This window comes from Anoplophora glabripennis, unplaced genomic scaffold (genome assembly GCF_000390285.2).
Source record: "Anoplophora glabripennis isolate ALB-LARVAE unplaced genomic scaffold, Agla_2.0 scaffold20, whole genome shotgun sequence".
Taxonomy (NCBI): domain Eukaryota; kingdom Metazoa; phylum Arthropoda; class Insecta; order Coleoptera; family Cerambycidae; genus Anoplophora; species Anoplophora glabripennis.
This window is the reverse complement of record NW_019416362.1, coordinates 1381327-1397258: the sequence shown is the minus strand read 5'-3', so window position 1 is coordinate 1397258 and position 15932 is coordinate 1381327. Positions and strand designations below refer to the sequence as shown.

At 32.3% G+C, this 15932-nt stretch overlaps 1 protein-coding gene across 1 annotated transcript in view; it reads left to right on the top strand.

The window, feature by feature from the left end:
• Nucleotides 1-15932, top strand: part of LOC108907535 (mitogen-activated protein kinase-binding protein 1) — a 101636-nt gene that overhangs the window by 52543 nt on the left and 33161 nt on the right. Inside the window, exon 3 of the mRNA XM_018711269.2 lies at nt 7191-7279. Within this exon, the coding sequence (XP_018566785.1) occupies nt 7191-7279 (89 nt within the window). The remainder of the gene's footprint in view (nt 1-7190; nt 7280-15932) is intronic.

Here is a 15932-nt window from a genome sequence, read left to right as displayed (position 1 = left end):
TAGAAAAACGCTCAGACCCGTCGATTTTAGATTAAGGGGGGACATTCTTTGCTGGTATTTTTTACTCCGCCACTTTCACAAGGGTAAGCATCACCCCAAAATATTTAAATAGCATTGGGGTTTGAGTAATATTTCTTTTGAAAGCTCTTACAATTCTCTTTACAACAGACTTTAAATTTTATAATTCCGCCCAATACTTATTAAGAATTTTGATTTTAAAGTTGAAACTTATGTACAAACAATTAGTAACGGTAAAAATGTCAGTCATTCGAGTTAAGTACGTCAATGGTATAAATTTAATATTTCTAGCGTTACATTGGTTTTTGACGATTTGTTATCACTTTCGTAAAAAAAAACACAATTGTAAAAAACAGAAATGAATGCTATACACACACAATTAACGTAAAATTAGTGGATTCCAAATTATTTTCTAGTATTATTTGGAAGCGTTGGTTGGTAGTTTATTTAATTGTGTTTTTGAAAATTAAACAGTATGATTTCTTCCATTGCGGAAAGGGTAGATATCATTTCGCTTTACTTTATGAACAATAAATGTGCGAATAGAACAGCTCAGCTATTTAATGAACAGTCAAGATCGACATGTCTGGAGGAAATATGTTCTAGAGTTAGTAAAAAAATTTCAAGACACAGGGAACGTAGCCAATAAAAAACGAGAAATTGAAAAACCTATAGTTAATGACGCTAGTGAAGTTGCAGTTTTGGGACAAGTTCATCTTGATCCTACATTAAGTACGAGGCAGCTGGCATCTGTGTCTGGGATCAATCGAACTAGCATACAAACCATTTTGAAGAAGAATAAATTCCATCCAAACAAAATACATTTAGTCCAGAAACTTCATGAGGATGATTATTATAACCGCCTTTTACAATTTTGCGAAATAATGAGTGAGCGAGCAGGGAACGCTCCACAGTTCCTTTTTTACATCTGTTTTTCTGATGAATGCAGCTTTTTCTCGAACGGGATGGTAAATCGTCACAATTGCCGCTATTGATCCGATTCAAACCCAAGAGTTTTTCACGAGGTGCATACACAGTAACCGGAAAAATTAAATGTATAGGCTGGAATTTTCGGCGGCCGGCTGGTGGGTCCTTTTTTTCTACCTGGTAATTTGACTGGCCAAAAGTATTTGCAATTACTGGAAGACGCTATTGACCCTGCCTCGACTGATATTATTGAAAATGTTCCAGAGTATGATGAAGATTATTTGATTTTTCAACAGGACGGTGCTCCTCCGCATTATGCGTTAATTGTCCGTCAGTATTTGGACCAACGTTTTCTACGGAATTGGATTGGGGGGAGAGGCAGCATTGAGTGGCCTCCACGATCACCGGATTTATCGCCCCTTGATTTCTTTTTGTGAGGATACCTAAAAAGTAAAATCTATAAAACACAGCCAGCGTCGCTGGAAGATTTGCGTCAAAGAATCGTCGACGAATGCCGTCGAATCACTCCGGAAATGTTTCGGAATGTGCGCGAACGTTTCAAACAAAATCTTTATTCTTGTATGGAAGCGGGCGGTCATCAGTTAACATTTAATCACTTAAGTAGTAAGTAAGCAATTAAACATAATTTAAATTTAAAAATGTAATTTTTTTTCAAAATATAGGGCGGAATTATAAAATTTTGAAGTCTGTTGTAAAGAGAATTGTAAGAGGTTTCAAAAGAAATATTACTCAACCCCCAATGCCATATAAATATTTTAGGGTGATGATATTGGGTGGAGAGTCAAAAATGCCAGCAAAGAATGTCCCCCTTTAATCTAAAATCGACGGGTCTGAGCGTTTTTCTACAATCTTGACGCAGTTCTTGAAAATGGCTCTGTTTAGTTTTCATTTGGCCGCCCTGTGTATTGCCTAACCAATAGTAAAATAATGAACCATTAGAATTATTACTAGTACAAACAGTTGGGCTGTTGTGATAATTATCGTGCAAATAGTAATAAACGGGGAAAATGTAACTAGAACGAAGTAAATACTACTTAGTGACACGTTCGCTTGATATTTAGTGCGCTGTTATTAATTTTCATTTCCCTGCATAATCCATTCCTCATTTTACTTGATTTGCCACCTGCGAAGGTTTAAAATGAGAACGAAACGTAGACCTGTGAAAGACGGAAAAGTATTAAAGAGTGCTTTGCGTTAAGTATTAAAGAGAGCGTAAAAACGTTTCATTTCCGATATAATTATATCTATAGGACAATCAATATGTACTTAAATAAACTTAAGAAACGCTACAATATACAGGATCAATCTTAAATGCTTTAGACTGGTACAGTTAATAGAAAACTTGTTTTAATACACCATACTAAAAGTGTTGGAAGTAACAAACTCAGCAACATTGTATTATTCCTCCTATCCGAGAAACAATGATCGTAGAGTTCGGGGATATACGGCTGTTAACAGAACCGGATTCAGTTTACTAATGTAAATATGAATTTATTCCCACAAAATATTTCGCAACACAATTATTATGCTAAATATAAAAGTTACGGAAATAATGATCCTACAATCTAGTTGTAATTTCACTGTCATATTGATTTTTGAAAGTTTTCTGGGGAGAAATTTCGAAGTTAATTTAATAGTAATTTTTAATAGAATGCAAAAACAGCATATTTGGAAAAATAATTCAACATCAAAGTTGTAAATAAGATGCTTGTTATATATTTTTTTTAAATCAAAATATTTATTTCTAAATTCTTTAATTCATCGGAAAGTTCTTGGAATTTTAAGACTGCCACGTTGTATTGCTTCTTCTGTAATAGAATATATGTGAAACAATAATCAAAAGTGTAAAAAATTATTTAAGGGTATGAAAATGTAACAAAATTTGTCACATTTTAATTTCTTTATTTTTATTGTAAGTTTAAAAGTTAATGAATTTGTTAAAAAATTAGTATGGTGTGATATTTTGGATAGCGGCGAATAACGTTTGTCCATGAAAAAAATCAACAGTAAAATTTTAGGAAGTTATAGTTCCAAATATATACTTTTTTAGAATTTACTAAAAATTAAAGTGTTTCATGCAGATGTATAAAATAAAAATGTGGAGCAGACGGAACAAAGTAAAAAGACAAAAAGAAAACGAACAGAGTGAGCTGAGTACGACCCTGTTAAGAGCCTCGCCTTATCTAAAGTTCGGCAACAAGCAGGGTTTTGATTGTGTACCTTCCATGGGGAGGGTAATCTGAAAATGTACATGTAAATGGATGGATTAAAAAAATTAAAAACTCCGTTAATATTTGTAATTCTGAAAAATGACTTCGCGAATTAAACCGCATTTAAAATAGGTGTCAAGGTGTCTCAATTTTAATCTATGAGACTTCGGGAGCAGATAATATGTAGGTACAATGAAAAATAATGGTACTTTGTCATATAAACTTATTTCGAAATCTCAACATTTTCGAGATAGAGGGTGTTAAAAATTAAAAAAAAAAATTACTGTAAATATCTTCTGAAATAATAGAGGTATTTGAACCAAATTTGGTGTACGTTATATTGGATCAAGTTTGCATAAAATACTGTAATATCAAGACTTTTGCGCAACCAGTGACGGACATATGGGAAACTCATTCGACTATTTTATAAAAAAAAAAACAGTACGGTCCCGTGCAAAATAATAATTGATTATATTTTATGAAAAAGCATGCCAATGGGAACAAAAAATGCCTCTTACATTTTAGCGATATCTGTCTCTGTTTTACGGCAAATTGGATTTTTAATTTAAATAAAAAATAAAGTAGCATCTTTCGAATCAATAATATTATTATTTAATTATTACCAGAACTTACAAGTAAAAGTTAACTTATTAGGTTTTCTTCAATTTCTTGAGCAAGATTTTTATTTGGTGTTTTAGCCTTAAGGAGGAATATGGGATTTCTGCTCATTAAATGTCAACTACCCTAACAGATGGATTGGCAAACAGGGCCCCATTCTATGGGCAGAGGACCAAATCTTACCTCCCTGGACTTCTCCATACAGAGCATAATTAAAAATTATATGTATGTAGTCCAAATAAATTCAGAGGAACAATTGAGATTTCGAAATAAGTTTATATGACAGTACCATTATTTTTCTGCTCTCGAAGTGTCGTAGATTAAAACTGAGACCCCCTGTATGTACAAGTTTAAGATTCACTGGGTAGGTACAGTTTGTTCTATGTTATCAAAATGTACAATTTTCTTGAAAGCTTGACTATTTTCAGTGAAATAAAACTAACACACGTTATACACTAGCATAAATTCAGGGCCTGATAGAATTTCAAAAAATATTACAATTTGTTCCTATGAACCATGGGCGTATCTTTTTCCAATTTCAAAATACAGAGCGTTGAAAATAATTTTTTAGAATCTAGTTTCAGTCCTATCTTCCACAAAATTCGAGCGAATGAACTGAACAACAATTTGAGATACTAGCTACTTGACTTTGGCGCACTATGCCTGGTTTTTCTCGAAAACGGGCAAATTTTAGCACTTCTTACAAGAGCACCTTTTTCGTTTAGAATAAAATTTGCCATAACAGCAAGTGACAAAAGAGGCAAAAATATTAACCACAAAAAAGTTAGGATCTAAAATGTTCCCGCAAAGTACTGCACTGAAACCCCACATGACAAAATTTCAGTTCAATTTGCTCGAATTTTGTGGAAGATACGCCGATGGTTCCTAGGAACAAATTGTAATATTTTTTGAAATTCTATCAGGCCCTGAATTTATGCTAGTGTTTTTCAGAACACCCTATATGTATGTATATGCAAATTTCGGCGTTCTAAGATTTGATATAATCACAAAGAATTCTATTATTTACTAAATTAACGGTGATTTTTTCGTCAGCAAACAAGTTGTAATTTTGATTTTCCTCTTTATGCCAAAGTTACAAAGGTACATACTAAAATAAAATCAAATATTTAACCACAAATATTTACGTTCTAAATATATCTCTATTATGTATCAAAGTTTTACTTAGTTTTATCTTTTGTTTATTCAGTGCCACCTTACCAAAAAAAACAGCATCTTTAAAATCTTTTTAAAATGGATGATATGCAGAATTGTACTAGACATTGTATAGAAAATTTACTAAAATCGAATCATTCATTAAAAAAATACGAGTAGTATTATTGTTCTCATGGACGGCCATGTATACAGGGTGTATCTAAATAACACCGAATGTATGGGGCGGATTCTCTGATGAAAATTAATAGGGGTCTTTGTTATAAAATTTTTTGAAAAAACTCCCGTGAAAAGTTACGCCCTTCCAAAAATTAAAAAAAAATTGTTTTCGTTTTTATCTTCTATGTATATCAAGCTAAAGAAACCAAACTTGGTGAACATTATCTGTCAAAAAAACTACACTTTTTGAAATGTTTTCAACCCTGAAGTATTTTTGCATTGAAATAATCAACCCCTATGACCTTTTCGGCAATATAGACTCGCGTTAAACAGCTCATCTCTTTAAAAATGCATTGCAATACATTTATTTTTTCTCATAAATCCTTAACTTTTTGAAAAAACTTGAATAGATCAAAAAGTTAGTAAATGAATGGGGCTTTTACCCATTTTTTTAAAAGAAAAAAATTTTATCGAAAAAAAATTATAAGAAAAAAATGTTATGGGGGTTGATTATTTCAACCCTTCATAAAAATACTTCAGGGCTGAAAACTTTCAGTAATGTTCACCAAGTTTGGTTTCTTTAGCTTGATATACATACATGGAAGATAAAAACATTTTTTTTTAATTTTTGGAGGGGCGTAACTTTTTAGTTTTTCCAAAACATTTTATACCAAAGACCCGTATTAATTTTCATCAGAGAATTGCCCCTTACATTTTTTCGGTGTTATTTAGATACACCCTGTATATTCTTCTTCATATGTCGAAACATTAGCAACTCGTTTGTTTCCCTTTTTCGTTTTTGTTCTAAAAAAATCTAGTTATAAATAACTCCATAGTTATTGTAAATGAAGAAGTTGAGTAACGATACGTCAATCAATGAAACAAATGAGTCACCTCACAAGGTTGTACTGGCTATATAGAGTATATCGAGTGATTTTATCTCGTGTAGAGTGTTTGTTCTTGGGAAATATTTAAATTGCGTGTTTACTCATGAATGTGTGTATCATACGAACTTTAGATCAGATACAAACAATGTCAAAGCCGTTCGAAATTGTGTTTTATGTTTGTTAGTATAACAGCGTATTAAAATTGTGTAAAGAATACTTTGAAATCGTCAATAAAGGGTGTCCCAAAAGAAACGCACGATTTCATGAGAAAAAGATTTTATCTTAAAAAAATTACCTGCGGCTGAATTTCGTTGATAACTCTCCGAATTTTTGCATTTAATTGAGGAATGATATTCACTTGAGCAGAATAAAGTTTGGACTTACGAATTCTCACAGGGAAAAGTCGCATGGCGTGATCTTCACTGTTACGTGAGATGAGTCGTCCATTAAATTTCTGCCGAACCAGTGGATAGTTTCATGTGTCGTATGACAGATGGCATCATCCTGTTGGAACCACATCTCATCCAAATCCATGCCATCCAAATGAGGCCAGAAAAAGTTCAATAGCATCTCAAATTTGGTAACTAATCTTTTCCCGCAGTTGTTTATTCTTCCGAAAATTCCACGTAATTTGCGCACAGTCTCAACTACACACTCTCCGTACTTGTACTTTACTCGCTCATCCGTCATATAGCGCTCCATTTTGTCTAACCGCAACTGCCAACTGCCAACTTTTCTGGAACCTCTAGACATCTTTTGAATAAAACATACATGTGACTTTTCCATACAATATCCAATCCTCATGATTAAAACACGTCTAGCTTCTAGTTAAAAATAATTCTCTAAAAGGGGTAAACTGGTTTAGTTAAAATTAATGTACAATATTTGAAAAGATTATTACAGCAAGTCTTGGCAAGCAACAATATGATTGATGTAAGTTTATTTTTCCTTCTAAAACTTAACAATTTAATCACTAGCTGATATTAACGTTTTGATAAAAGTTAACAGGTACTGGATAAAAAAACTCAATATATTTATTAACGTCTTTCATACTTTAAAACATAATCTTACAACGAATAACATTCTTAGCGAACATTAAGGATATAACTCACGCTTACGTCATATTAACAAAATTTCAGAGATTCGTCACTTTAACTGATTCGTTTTTCGTATTTTCCAGATTAAATTAGAGAGAGTTTTGGGCGTGACAGTTTCCAGCAACGCAGCTTTGACATGTGATAACAATGGACTAATAGCATATCCAGCAGGGTAAGTTTGCAGTTTATACTACTGTATGTTCCTTATACCGGAGACGACTAGAAGAATTGATTCATAAAACGTTAAAAATATTGTTTTGTCAGTTTTCCCACTCGAATTTTTACCTCCTGCCCAGCGCATCGAATTTGGGTTTTGTTTTCATAACATATAAATGAAAGGTCAAGGCGTTCGAAATATACATGTGTTTTTAGTTATATATCAATTAATCGCTTCCGGATTGCTACTAAATCTTATTAATGACAGCGGCTCATTTAATCCCACACCTGACAACATAATATACTGTAAAATTTGTTCATCGTAGTGTTATACATGTACGTTATAAGTCAATAACGTTAAAAACGTATACGTTAATTCAAATTTAATTGTACATAATTTAAACGTACAGTTACTAAACATTCTGTTACTATTTTAAGTATAATTGTAGGTATTGATGAAACTAGAATATACGGTATAAGAGTATCTATGTTATAAACGTTGTACGTTCTATATTATTTAAACGTTCATCGAAACATTAAAATTGGTGAATATTGGTGTTTAAAGAAGACGTGCGTAGAATTAAACTATTTTTTATCCGAGGGAGCAAATAATATCTATATCACGAATATATGTTAAAAATGTGTACGTTATATCAGTATTGTATGGTACGTTATTTTAGCGTTTGTCGAGACATTAACAAAAATATTGATATTTAAAAAAAATTGTAATAGAATTAAAATATCTCCTTTTCAGGGAAACAATAATAAGTTAGTATATGTTAAAAACGTGCTGGTACGTTAAACAAATATTGTACATTCATCGATACATTAATAGTACGTATGGATGTTTTTTATAAAACATTAAAAATATCTTCTCCTCAACAAATAATGTGTTCGTTACAACTGAGTATACGTTGAAAGCTTATACGTTATATACACATTTTATTACATTAAAACGAAGTTACAAGTACACGTACAAGTTGTATTGAATTGAATATTTAATTGAAATTCCCAAATCGAAAGAGTTCATCATAAAAGAAGATATGCTGTAAACCTTCTATGTTCTATAGCACATTATTTAAACGTTAAAACTAGTACATATTAATATTTGAAATACACAGGAATATAATTAAACAGTTTTTATTCGAGGTGACAAATATGTTCTTTACGTTTGTACGTAACGACGGGTAGGTATATGTTAAAAGCGTGTACGTTATATACATATTATTTTCCAAAGTTTTATAAACGTTTCTGGAGACAAAATTATTGATATTTAAATAAAAAAAAAAACTAATAGAATTAAAATATTTTATTTGCAGGGGGACAACTAAACGTACGTACGTTATGTTTACTACTGAATAGGTATACGTCAAAAACTTGTACGTTATATACATATTGTATTGAACGTTTTTTAAGCGTTTGATTAAAAATATTGTAATAGAATTAAAATACTTTTTCTTCAGGGGAACAACTGAACGCTAGAAATGTGTACGTTATATGAACGTTGATTGTACATTTGTTGATCATTAAAGAAGTATTAATGTTTTAAGGAAACGGTAAGAAAATGAAAATAATTTCTCATCAACAAATTACATTGCTACTTATTACGTTCAAGTCAGAGCAGCGGCGTACGTTACATACAGGTTGCATCAAACGTTATTTAAACGTTCAGTTACGGTCCTAAATCCATTTCCTTCAGGGAAACAGCGGAGTTAACGTCGCGGAAAGGTGCGGATGTAGTGGTGCCATTTCCCATTTTCTACTTTTTCAAACGCAGACATGCTATGCAAACTAGTCGGTCTAGTTCAACGTTTAATTTCACGCGACGATTGTTTTTTATAAGAAGGATCGCGGACTGATTAATGAATTGTTACACCACGCTCTTCACAATTACCTGCGGCGTGTGCGCGCCGTCATACGAAGTGGTGCTTAAAAAAATTTCATTAATAACGCAGATACGATCGCGGTGGAAAACAGAGGGAAAAAATCGTATGAATTATCGTGTTATGAATATTTATAACGGTGTAATTGCTACAATTATTCTAATAGGATGTACTTTTACTATTTACACAGTGCGTAGCTATTTTTAAATTAAGTGATGGTGATTGCTGTGAATCACGTCTTACCGTTACACGTTTATGTACGTATTTAACATTTAAATCGCAATCGTTTTGTTAGGAATATAGTTTAATTTTTTTCGGCTGGACGTTATACGGGGTGTTTTACCTAAGGGTGATTCTTCAAAGTTCTTTTAATGTCAATAATACAAAAAAATGTCTCAATTAAAAGTTGCACCAAACGATTCCCCATGTTTTAAATTATTTTCGACCATACAGAGTGTTGCATTTCTTCTGAACAGTACCTAAATTCATTTTTTCGAGTGAAATGCCCTGTAAATTATTACAATTTTGAATTTCTCGTTGAATTTATGGCCTCCTTTTATTGAACAAATATTGGGTATAAAACCGGTGTTATTTTATATTTTTTTTTTTAATTTTTAATTGACAGTCTTCTGGGAAATATTTTAGAAATATCGTTTTAGTATTCTTTCCATTATTTGTTAATCATCAAGCACCTCAGACGTTTAAAACTTGAAAATTTTTATTTTATTTTAATGGAATTCCGTAATAAATTTGACATATACAGAATTTAATTTCATTTCGATGTTATTAAGATATATTGAAGTCTCTATCTGTAAGTTTGTGAGATATTTGCTATTTTTCGTATTTTGTATTGTTTATTTCCACGTTAACCACATGAATTCACATAATAATGGAATTATCACCAAAATGGACAGCATCGTTTAAGTTAAAAGTTACCTAAATATTAAATAAAATATTATACAGGGTTAGTCAAAAGTATGGAAACCTTCAAAAATCTCAGCGGGAAAGCATTTTTGGGATAAATGATAATGACAAAAGTCTCTGCATTTTTCACGGCGTATCCGATGGTAACCTTGAGTTTGAGGTCAAGGTTCAAGGTCATATCAAGATCAAGTCGGTTTTTTTAAATGGCGACCCTCCTCTTCGACCTCGAAATGGAAAGAGCAGAAAATTCTTCGTTCGAGTATGACATTGATCGTGACCTCTAGATCAATGGTCAAGGTCAAATGTTGATTGTTGCTGTAATTTTTATTTTTAATTACGTAATCAGAGGGAGTGACAGTCTTTGAGTAGATTCTTGATGGTACTCCTTGAACTAACCTTGACCATTAACCTTGAGATGACGTTCAATGTCATTCAGATGCAGAATTTTCTGTTCTTTCCTTGACTTCAAGGAGATTTTTGGGTGTTTTCATACCTTTGATTAACCCTGTATATTTACAAAAACGTGTGTTCAGTTTTGTTTTGTTAGTAACATTAATAATAATAATAATAATAATAATAATAATAATAATATCTCTACTCCTCATTCTAATTACGAGAATTAGCCCAGAAGTCGGAGACTTGTGCGGGAGAGGAGGCGGCATATTATTATTACGCAGGCCGCATTTGCGCCCAGGAACGACTTATGTTGGTAGGCCCTAACCACCATTCAGTGCAGGAATGAGGGAAACCTGGAAAACCTCATTAATTAGGGGGGTGGTCAAATGCCAACCGGCGTCAATCTCTCACATTGACCCAAGCCAACATTCTTCCACCCTACCATACCTGCACAGAGGGCGCCAATCCTCCGTACAAGTATAGATAATCTACGGTCACCTGCTGCGGGATTCGAAACCCGGGCAGTTCGTCACATCGATTTAAGTACTGACGCCTTAAACCGTGCGGCTATCGACCACTAGTTTTAGTTAATTTTTACTTTTTTTCTCTTATTTGTTGAGCATTATACAGGGTGTACCAAAAAGATTCGAAGATCCTTGGATTCGACCTTGACCTTAAATTTCAAGGTCAAACCAAGGTCAAAGGGGACATGTTAATTGGAATACCACATTTTTTATGCCAACAACCGATAACGTCAAATTTTACATTCGAATATGGGATTTAAACATTTTCCTGGTTTGTCGTTGGAGGGTCATTTAGAGGTCAAATTTATTTTTCCTGAATATCTCTACAAGATCGAAATGTAGAAGAAAATGTTTCAAGCGAAGTTTATAATGTTTTGAATGATAAAGTAGATTGTGAGCTCCTTAGATTTGATCTTCACCGCAAGTAGCAAGGTCAAGGTAAGGTCAACTTAATATCAATTGAAATACGCTATTTTGTATGGTAGTAATCTATACAGCTCCAAATTTTATGTCGGACTCTGGGAACAAATAATTTTTCCAAGTTGTCTTTGCATGTCATCTGAAGGTCAAAGTAATTTTTCAAAAAAAATTCCTAATGGATATAATGGAATTTAATAGACGTATTAGGCTGAAATTAACAGTACGATCTTGACAACGATTTTAACAAATTCACAGGTTAATAATTAATAATTTATGAAAGGCCATTCTATAGGCTGATATCTATTCAGTTGTTAGATCAAATCCAATCTAACGTGATTGCAAATCTTTAAAAAATTTACTTGAAACATCTTGTTAAGTTATTCAGAAAAAAATAAGTTTGACCTCCAGATGGCCTTCAGGGACATACAGGAAAAATTTTATAACCTCATACTTAAACGTAAAATTTGGCGCTCTGTCGATTGCTAGCATAAAAATAAGATGTTCTGTTTAATACTTCACGTTGACCTCGGTTGACCTTGAAACTTAAGGTCAAGGTCAAATCCAAGAGCATGGATGGAATGATAAACATAGGAAGTAAAATTATGCGTTTTTTTCCTTATTCTAAACGTATTGTCAGCTTGTAAGCTGTCTTATATCCTGAAGGAAACTTGAATAACTGGTACAGTGAAGAGGTATTGTTTCTAACTTGCTTAGATTTTCTAAAACCCTCGTCAAAAAACTGCTTAAATTTACTGAAAATTACACATAAAAACGCCTCCCTTAATGTTCCATTTTAGGCTAATCTTGAAAGCTTCGTTTTAACAAGGACGATATGGAAGTATGTACATATATAAGTTTATTTAAATTTCTTGCGTCTCGCGTTCAGATTTCAGTGGATGTACGGTGTTGCCCTCTGGGCATGAGGCAACAACTCAATTTAAAACCACAAAAAAAGGGATGTAGTTTTTTGTAGAGAGAAAAATGGCTGATGTAGTGAAAAGCAAGTCGATGTGAATTCACGTAAAATTGTTTCGTTATATTTTCACTGTAAAATGTCAGTGCCGTCACAAAATTTATTGGGACAAAACAAAATATGTACAGTGTGTTTGTAAATAAGTGCGAAATATTTTAGGGGGTGGTTGCCGAAGTTATTTTGTGAAAAAAAGTTGATATAAACGTAGGTCGAAATATGCTTCGTTTCCGAGATACAGTGTTTAAATTTTATTTTTTTATTTATTTTTGTTAATTATTTCAAAGGGTTTTAAAATATATTGATTCGAAATTTGAATCATCCCCCAGCCCAGCCCAGCAGTGCAGTGCACCAGTGCGGAATTTGTTGTGAATCCGGTAATTTTAATTTATTATAGGCACCTTCTATCAATCATTCATATTGCAATTGCGAAAGGGAGAAATAAGAGGGATATTTTGTTTACTAATGTTATCACAACATGGCATTTTGGAGACCTTTTGAAACGGAACAAAACAAAATTTACCACCAATATAATAAAATTGTTTGAGGACATAAATAATTAAAATATGCTGTTGGCCAAATGAACATATAATAGAAATTTTCTACACATTATATACAAATTATTATAATTGTTTACCTTTAGCAGAAAATTTTTTTAGGGACGCCTATGAAACTCATTAAATTTTATTACCAGACTTTTTTTGCATATTCAACTGACTTCGGAAGGACTATACTGCAAGTTGTGTATTTTTAATTTCTATTTATACATTATCTAGTAGGTTGCTATCAATATTGCTAAATAAAATACAACCATCAAATTTCGAGTCAATATCTTTAAAATTCTTTGACATAATTAATAAAAAATAAATAAAAAAATTTAAACACTGTATCTCGGAAACGAAGCATATTTCGAATTACGTTTATATTACACACTTATTTACTTATTTACAAACACCCTGCATATGTAGGTATATGAAATGATTGATACCGAGAATTTCAATTAGTGTTTCTGAAAGCTCGTTTTTGTTTAATTTGGCATATTTTGCATTGCAGTAGAAAGAAAAAAAATAAGCTTTTCTTTTTATAATGCTCCACCAAAAAAAGTCAGATTTTGTTAAACGGAGGATTCTTATTATTTTGAATTGGAAACAGTATTTCTGTATTGTATCCATTTTTCAGCGAAATAGCTAAAAAAAAATTGAAAAACTTCGATTATACTCCTACAAATCTTAAGAAAATCGAAATAATCAATTGTGCTTGTCCGAATAAATAAACGAAAATAAAAACATAATTTTAATCAGACAAAATTAAAAATAATACTTACCTTTTTCAAAAATGTGGTATAGTTTTTAGGTTTAATAATTTTAATAAGTCAAAATTAAGAAATAATCGATAAATGTCAGTTTATTGATTTTTTTAATTGCAGTGCTTTTATTTTTAAGTTGAGGATTTTACAATTTTTTAAATTAATTTATTATTAAATTAATAGTTTTATTATTAAATTAATTAGAGTTAATTTCTTTAATAAATTTCCTAATAATTTGACCAAAGAAATAATGTTTGTAGATTTTGTATGGTATTATTAATTAAGGCTATTAGAATTCTAGCTAATCAAAATAATGTGCAAAAAAAATCTCTTGGTATATGTAGATTATCTTTATTTGGTATTCAGACAAGTAAATATTGTCAGAAGAACAGTTTTTTTTAACCTATAAATAACTGAAAGACGACCAACTTGTATTTTAGCAAATTGGAAATTTTTTTAAGTTACTTGGAAAACTTGTAAATATCAGAGAACTTATTCTATTCCGTTTAAAGATATAAAGTTAGGTAAACACCCAGAAGAAATGCTACCTACACCCTGTATGATTGAAAATATGAAGAAATTGATTTGACGCGGACGTTTATTTAAGACATTTTATCGTATCGATATTTCTAGAACTACGGAATCCATCTTCAGTGAGACGCCCTGTATACTGAAATTTGTACGTCAATTCATACGTTTTATGTTATAACCGTGTACGTTTTACTGCCATGTTAAACGTTCTCCTAAAATCAAACGAAATAAAACTACAATTAATTGTTATTTAAACCTCAAAGCGAGCGCTGTAAATTTGAACCGAGCTCAATAAATGATACCTACGCCATATTTCCTGAAACTGAAATGTGGAAATATTGCCTTAAAGCAACTTTTCCAGCCGAACTCTCTAAGAAACGGCCTTGACTCATAAGATCCTACAAGTACGTATTACACGGCGTTTTTGGCAGTGGATGCCTCGTCTGAGTTACATCCACGTGGCCTAATTTTTTATTGGGCTCGGCCTTTGAGGTACATTCATCAACTTTTGACGCAGAACCTTCTGGGCACTCGTTAGACATAATGCCGTACTCAAATTGCGAATTTGAGAAAGTTGGGGTGCGATGTGGTTTTAATGAAATTAGTTTGGGGTTGTTGGATTCGTAAATGTTGCGTCTAATTCGGCCAAAGCAATCTATTATGAAAATCGTTGTACTGTAGGGTGTAACAAATACGTTGCAACAATATGAATTAAAAAATATACCAAATAATCCCCCTTATTCAGTGCAGGTGTTTAAAATCCAACTGCCTAACGCGTCCGGTATTCCTCAAGGTTCAATACTGGGCCTTCTTATATGTATTTGTAATATTTAGTAATAACATTGTTGAAGATCTAAGAATAGACTATTTTCTACATGTAGACGATGCAAAATTATATTGTAAAAGTGATTAAGTAATTTTCAAAATTTATCTTTTTTGACATTAAACACTTGAATGGAGTACTAATAACAAATTGCCACTAAATGCAGCCAAATGTAAAGTAATGTCTTTTTGTTGCACCTTCCTGAATTTAATTATATGCTTGACAATGATGTGCCTGAGCAGTGGAAGCTCGTGTCATTGAGAATAGGTGAAGCATATTCATTGATTGACTAAAAAGAAAAAAAGAAGCGGCGCAGGCGAAAATGTTCAAGGTCAAACGGATTTAAATGAATCTGGAAATTTTTCGTTGCATTTGCAATATTACTGAAAAACTGACGTTCGCGAGAAAGATTTTCATTTAGATTTTATATAAAATAGAAACACAATTAAACACGGCATACAGAAAAGTTTTTTTAAATAAACACTTCCACACAACCACTTATACTCCGAATACCATTCAATTCGAAACTTCCGAACGTACACTTTGTCTTTTGACTTCCTCCTTTTTTCAACATCGAGAGAAGGCACAGGTCCCTTGCAATTTAACAAATCCTTTTTGTCCTCAATTTTCAAAATGGCTATTCCAATAAAATACATTCTGGATCATACATAGGAAACATTTCTACAATTATTGATACAAAGAACCGTTATAATCGACGTGTCGTATAAACTACACGGATTAAAACTGTTTATAGTAAATGGGCGATGGGCGATGGCGATACTGCTTCCATTTCCGCGTCACTCGTTCCTCTACTCCGTAGTTTACTCACGTGTTGGCCGCCTCGTTGCCATGACAACCGCCGGAAACAACGCTACTAACTGAAACGAAATAT